The following is a 6,647-nucleotide window of genomic DNA, read 5'->3' on the forward strand; positions in this document are numbered from 1 at the left end:
ATTAGTTATGTATTCCTAGAAAGATTTTAGTGAATGTGCATCTCTAGTTTGTTTCTATTAGAAAATACAGCTGTGCGCATTAATCCTCTGTGTATGATGATGGTAGGTCATCGTTGTCGATAATGTGGGTATGTTTAAGGTGGGAGGGACATGTAGAGTGGGTGTACAGAGGGCTGAATGTGTGCGCTTCCAGATGCCACTATATAAAAAGAACAAGATTGTTTCTAACAATAGCTCGTCTTAAAATGAAGGTCAAATGGTGAGATGTTGAAAAACAAAAACAACCCTGAATACGTCACATATACATCCAAGATGACAAAGAAAAATAATTTGTACTGTAGTTACAGTTTGGCCAAGCAAAACATGAGCTTATGAGGAAGGTTTTACCGCCAACACAAAAAGGAAGGAAATTCTATTTGCTCCTCTAGCCTCTACTCACATATCATCTTTAAGTATATCTTCTTAAAAATGGTAAGAAAGCCATCAGGTTAAAATAGAGATATCCACTGCATACATGAGATTTAAAAAAAGTGAAGAAAAATGATGCCCAAACAAAAAAATAAACCTACACACAAGTACACCTTTTCCATCCTGCATTTCCTCTCATTTTCTCTTTTTGTTCTCCCTCTCTCTTTCCCCCTTAACTCTCTTTTTTGCTCCACAGCTCAAAACAAAACCTTCCACCTTCCCTCTTACTGTGCGATCACACCGCCGGCGTTGAAAGAGCTACAACGCCGAGCTCATTACAAAATTTAGATGAAGTTCAACTTTTGACGCCCTCGGCTTTTGGCGCTTTTGACGCCCTCGGCTCTAGAAACGCTTTTTGCGGCTTTTAACGCTTCTGCCGCCTGCTCTCCCATTCAAAGTCAATTACTTCCGGCGCTTTCCACGTGTCCAACGGCGGCGGTGTGATCGCACAGTAAGGTTTCCATTTTCCACCTGTCTCAAACGAAGCCCCCACCTCCTCCTCCTCCCCCCCCTCCTCCTCCAAGGCTTCCATTCTCCCCCCTGCCCAGGCCCCCACCACCACCACCACTGCTGCCATTGGCAATAAGCTTCCCCCTCTTCTTCTTCTTCTCCTTGAGTCTCTTCAGCAGGCAGCTGGCGATGCCCAGAGCGCCGCCCTTCAGGAAGCGCACAAAATTGTCGCCCACCAGCGGGCCCATGGCAAACAGGCCAGGCTGCGCGCAGCACTCGAACGTGTACGGGTCAATGTCCAGCGGGTTCTGCTTGCACGATACGGGCCGGCTCGGGTCCAGGCTCAGGTAGCGGCCTTGGTCCTTCAGGAAAAACAGATTCGGGTGCGAGCCGATCAGGACCAGCACCATGGACACCTTGAAGGCCCGCAGCGCCTGCCCGCCTGCCCCGGCCGGGCCCTGCACAACGCAGCGCATGTCCGGCTGGAGGGAGACCACGCAGTGCTCCGGGAAGCTGACATAACCCGGCTTGGTAGAGGCGGCACTGCCAATTGCAGAGGCTGTGCCGCCTGTGGCAGTGGCACCATTGGTGGGGGACGTGGGGCTGGGGGAGTTGGCTGGAGCCAGGTGGCTGTGGGAACACATCATGTTAAAGACGTGATGGTACTCCGGGTAGAGCGTCTTGGGCAGCTGCTTGAAGATGAGCTGTGGGTCGTCGGTGCGTTTGCGGAAGACGTGCAGCACAGGGATGCCGTGGTTACGGGCACACAGGACCGCGTCGGCCGCACACAGCCCCGCCCCTACCACCAGTACGGGCTCGGAGGCGGGCCCAAGCTTGTTTCCGCTGCTCACGGCAACACCCAGGTCTCGCACGCTGTGGAACACGAATGGCAGGTCCTCACCCTCCACGCCCAGGCGAGCCGGCGAATCGGACGCTCCCGTTGCCAGGACCACGTTCTCGGCGAACACGCTAAATGGGACGTGGGTGTCTCCCTGAACGCGCTGGTAGCCCCGGACCTCCCACAGCCCCTGTGCCAGTCCCTTAGAAACCCCGACACTCCCCTCACCAATGCCGCCGCCACCATTCACCGCCTTCCTCCCCTGGTCCACCTCGTCGGCCATCTTCTCCTCGCCGTCACTGCTCCCGTTGCTCTCCACGCCGTTACCGTGAGCAATGCCATTGGCAATACCATTACCAACACTGTTCCTCTTGACACCGTTCACCAGTCCTCCTCCTCCTCCTCCGTCCTTGCCATCATGGTGACCGTTGGTCAGCTCGTCACCATGGTGACTGCGATGGAGCCTCTGCACGGAGGTGACGTAGGTGTTGTCCACAAAGTTCTTCTGGAGGCCCATCAGCTTGACGTAGTTCTTGTAGTAGGAGGAGATCTCCTCGGGCGAGGCACGGTCACTCGCCACCCCTCTGGAGATACATAAACAGGCATGTTTTCCTTTTGCACAAGTTGTCTCATGGTCATAGATCATTGTGTACATTCATTTGTGTACATTCATACATAAAAAATAAAACGATAGAAATTAACTTCCTTGAAAAGTTATGAAAAAGCATTAAAAAGTTACTGTAATCCCTGCACTCCCTTCTTGAATAAGGCAAATATTACACCATATATATCAGCTCAAATTTGGTGTTGCACTCTAGTTAGACTTAGCCGTAACAAGAGCCTCAGCTTCCACTGCCAGCATCTCCCACACCAACGCATTCTTTCTCTCATTCTCTCTTTCTCTCTGTTCTAGACTTCCATTCTCATCCGTCTCCTATTGCAGCCACCCGTGCTTGTCTCACCTGCGGTTGCTAGGGCACATGTCCCTGTAGTTGACCCCTGGCAGCTCCATCCAGATGCCCAGACTGATGGTCAGCATGGAGCCCTCCATGGCCTGCAGAAAAAGTAAAACGGGGAAAAAAAGACTGAAGGGATGTACAGTGTGCAGTGTTTCCCGCAGAATTTTCATTAGTCAAGGTGCTGGGTGATTAGCTGGTATAATGAAATATGATGTGAAAAATTCTAAAAGTATATTTTGGTGGAGCAACTTCAGACACTAAATTCACAACTCAACATCTCTCTTTTCAGGACGACCTAGTCAGGGGTCCGTTTCTCGATTCTTGTCGTTGCTAACCGTCTTAAGACCGTCTTAAGACCGTCTTACCATTCCCTTGGATTCAGTGGTGAGCGTCGCTGTCGAGAGAGAGTTGAGTCGCTCTTACGAAGGACGTTGTTACCGTCGTTAGCAAAGACGCTTTCGAGAGACGGACCCCTGGATGGTAGGTGTCTGTTTTCAAGTTGGCCGCCTTTGTAGTAAAGTTAAGGAGAAAACTCGAGTGCTGTGCATCTTTTTAAAGCAAAAGAAGAAGATTCTGAAGGTTTCTGAAGCAGTCATGATTCACTAGACCCCACAATTATAGGGTGAGGGATGTGGGACAGGAGGATTATAGAGCAATATTTTGTGATTAACTTTTTATTAGGTTTTTAGTAAACACAAAAACAAAAACAAACAAACCGTCATCCTCATAACATGGAGTCAGGGAATAGTGGACAAAGAGAGAGGGGGGGGTCATCCAATGGTGCTGTAACCAAAGAAAATTGTCCAAGGATATGGAGCAATATGGACGAATTTTCCAAATGATTCAAATCCTAATGGATTTGTAATTGTAAACTCATCAACAAATCTGTGGTGTGATATTGTACACTGCGTTCCATATTATTATGCAAATTACATTTTTCACAGATTTTTCGCCTCCCTAAACATTAGGCAATGGGTCTTCTGGCGCGGCCTCCATGGAGAAAACAATAAAGTTTCCCAGCTGTTAGCCTAGCTACAACAACTTTTGGGAGACTTTGTTTTTTCATTCCCTGTCCCCGTCGCAAATGAGAAAAGGACATCAGAATTGTGCTTTCGCAAGATGTTGAATTAATTTTCTGTTGTCAGTGACATCATCATGAGGTCACAAGCAGGCAGGTGAGCAAGGGGGTCCACATATTGGAATGCACCCCATGTCTGCCCCATCACATCACATGCAACTTGTGGCCATCTGGTTATGCAGGGTGCGATTTGTAGGGGGGGATGGGGGCGATTGTCCCCCCTTCTGGTTTGATATCGCCACTTTTTCTACATGATTTTATTCACTGTTTAATGTAATTCCATTGATATTGCTTAAAATCTGAAACACACCCCCCCTTCTGGTTTTCTGACAAATCGCACCCTGTGGTTATGTATGTGGGAAGTCATCAGCTGATCGGCCCTGCAGAGCAGAGGGCATTCGTGGCCTTAGGCAGGTGGGGTGGGGGGAGTGGTGGCAGTCACAAGTGTTGTGATGTAACATGGGACACTATTGACTTGGAGGTCTTGCTGTTTGCATGTGGGTCAGCAGAGGATGGGTACAACACTGTTGGTTTAAGACTGGATTGTGATCCAACGGTTTGGGTCACACACAAGATTTGTTTTTTAAGTCGCCTTGTCAGCATCAGATTGGTCAGAGAGGCCTGATTACCAGGCTTATGAAACTACCTCTGGAGGAGACCAGCTTTGGGGCGTTGAGTCAAAGCATAACAATTACCTGAGTAAAATACTATTCTTCACAAGGTACAATCCACCTTCTTTGTGATTTATGGTGGATACTTTGGGGGATAGATTGAATAAGTGCTGAGTGCCACTTATGTGTCTGGCAATGTCTGGAGGTATGGGTCCTTGTTTGCAGGGGTGTAGTGGGCGTGGTACGCGGGAGTACGCAGTCCACCCACTTCTCCTGAGGTGAGATTTAAAAAAGAACAATTCTGTCTGTGTTTGAATACAATAAGGGGATTGACATGATAATTGATGACCTCACAAATCGCATACCCCCATTTTAAAAATCCTCACTACACCACTGCTTGTTGGGGTGAATTGGATGAGTGGGTGAATGGGTGGGAATTAGTTGTGTTTGAGTGGATGGATTGATGAATGTTTTTGGATAGCGGTCTTTGTGTGGTGAGTGAGTGAGTGGGTGGGTGTCACTCACGTGCCAGGCGCCCCCCGGGGTGGCCTTCCCCAGTACGAGATGTGGGATGTGGCGCTGGGGCTCCAGCCTCCACTGCAGCACGGGGGGCAGCTCGAAGCCAATGTCCGCGTTGGGGTGCAGCAGCGAGTCGAACAGCACCGCCACCGGGTTGGCCGAGCGGCCCTCCAGGCCCTCGCACAGGAATTCCAGGTCCTACAAACGCACATGGGATTATTTTTTTTATTTTATTTTTTGTGTTGTGTGTGTTTACCTGTTGGGTGATGGGCAGGTGTGTGTGTACAGGTGTGTGTACAGGTGTGTGTTGTGTGTGTTTACCTGTTGGGTGATGGGCAGGTGTGTGTTGTGTGTGTTTTTACCTGTTGGGTGATGGGCAGATGCTTGCTCTCCTGCAGCTTGCGGTAGAGCACGGGGTTGGGGTGCGTGGTGGCCGGGTCCAGGTAGGGGGTGTAGCCACTCAGCAGGTAGGACAGGCAGATACCTGAGGGCCCATTACCTGGGAGACGGAAGTCGGCATAGCAACACACACCTCAGCGCAAACACAAACATCTAACGGCATCATAGAGTCCAATGCAGTGGGTGGAGGTGTTTTGTTTCTTTGGGAGACTTGCTGCTTTGTGCTCCTATTCATGGGAATACCTGAGTCTACCGGATTGAAATGAGACAATGTTCTATTGTACCGTCTAATAAACCGCCTATAAAATAAAATGTCACAGTTTGTGTCACAGAGTCACAGTACATGTCAGTTGTTTGAGGGTATACAAACACCCACCACAAGGCAACAACCTTGCTTGACACATTATTTGTACCTGTGAGAAAACGAATGACTCAATAGTTTGAGCTGGAAGTGTGAGTGTTGTGTATGTTTGACTCAGACAGGCTGTTTTTGTCGATGAGCAATACAACAGCAGTGCATAAATTGAGTAGTATACATTGAGATTTAGTACACATGACTAATAAATACACAGTAAGTACTGTGTAAGTTCCTGTAAGTCTAAATGTACTAATATATTACATTTTATTGTATGTTGTACTGTATAATGACAACAAGGGCTTTCTTTTCCATTCAATTCTATTCTCTTCTATTCTATACTACTTTTTGTTTGGACCCCTGTGTTCCTATTACTACTGGGCTTTTCTGGGGTTGTGAGCTGTGCCATGTACATACATACATACAGACAGAGAGACATATTGTATTGTGTATAGTGTTGGGCAGCTCACCGATGATGACCACGGGCACAGTAGGAGGGCAGTCCCTGGGCAGAGAGCTTTCTTCCAGTAGAGGCATGGTGGCAGCCAGAGCCAGAGCTGGCACTGCAGAGGCACAGAACACACACGCACACACACACACAGGCATCCAGGTCATTGTTGCTCCTCTGCTTTAGCGTCCATGACTGCAGTGTCAGTGTGCAGCAGACTGGAAACGTTTTGATGACAGCTGACATAATGCTCCTCAAATATTCCTTTTACATAACAATGTTGATCATGTAATAAGTATTAGAATCAGTTCAAACACACACACTACACTAAACATTCTAGCATGAACTATGTTTTGTTAAATCTCCAACATTGAAAGGGAAGAATAGGGCAATATTGCCAATTATCCTTTTAATGGACACATGCAGGGCCGGATTAACACACAGGCTAGATATGGCTGCAGCCTAGGGGCTCCCACCTACCAAGGGCCCCTGATTGCCCAAAAGTGAAAAATTGCATAATTG

At 48.3% G+C, this 6,647-nt stretch overlaps 1 protein-coding gene across 1 annotated transcript; it reads right to left on the reverse strand.

The window, feature by feature from the left end:
• Positions 1 to 944: 944 nt before the first annotated feature.
• osgin2 (oxidative stress induced growth inhibitor family member 2) lies at positions 945 to 6,226 on the reverse strand. The gene is made up of 6 exons (XM_063199913.1): positions 6,148 to 6,226; positions 5,286 to 5,422; positions 4,930 to 5,121; positions 2,719 to 2,810; positions 1,516 to 2,340; positions 945 to 1,461 (listed from the first exon to the last, which is right to left on the reverse strand). The coding sequence occupies exons 1-6, from the start codon at positions 6,212 to 6,214 to the stop codon at positions 945 to 947; spliced, it is 1,830 nt and encodes a 609-aa protein (XP_063055983.1). The 5' UTR covers positions 6,215 to 6,226.
• Between the last annotated feature and the right edge of the window lie 421 nt (positions 6,227 to 6,647).

Source organism: Engraulis encrasicolus, chromosome 5 (genome assembly GCF_034702125.1).
Source record: "Engraulis encrasicolus isolate BLACKSEA-1 chromosome 5, IST_EnEncr_1.0, whole genome shotgun sequence".
Lineage (NCBI taxonomy): Eukaryota > Metazoa > Chordata > Actinopteri > Clupeiformes > Engraulidae > Engraulis > Engraulis encrasicolus.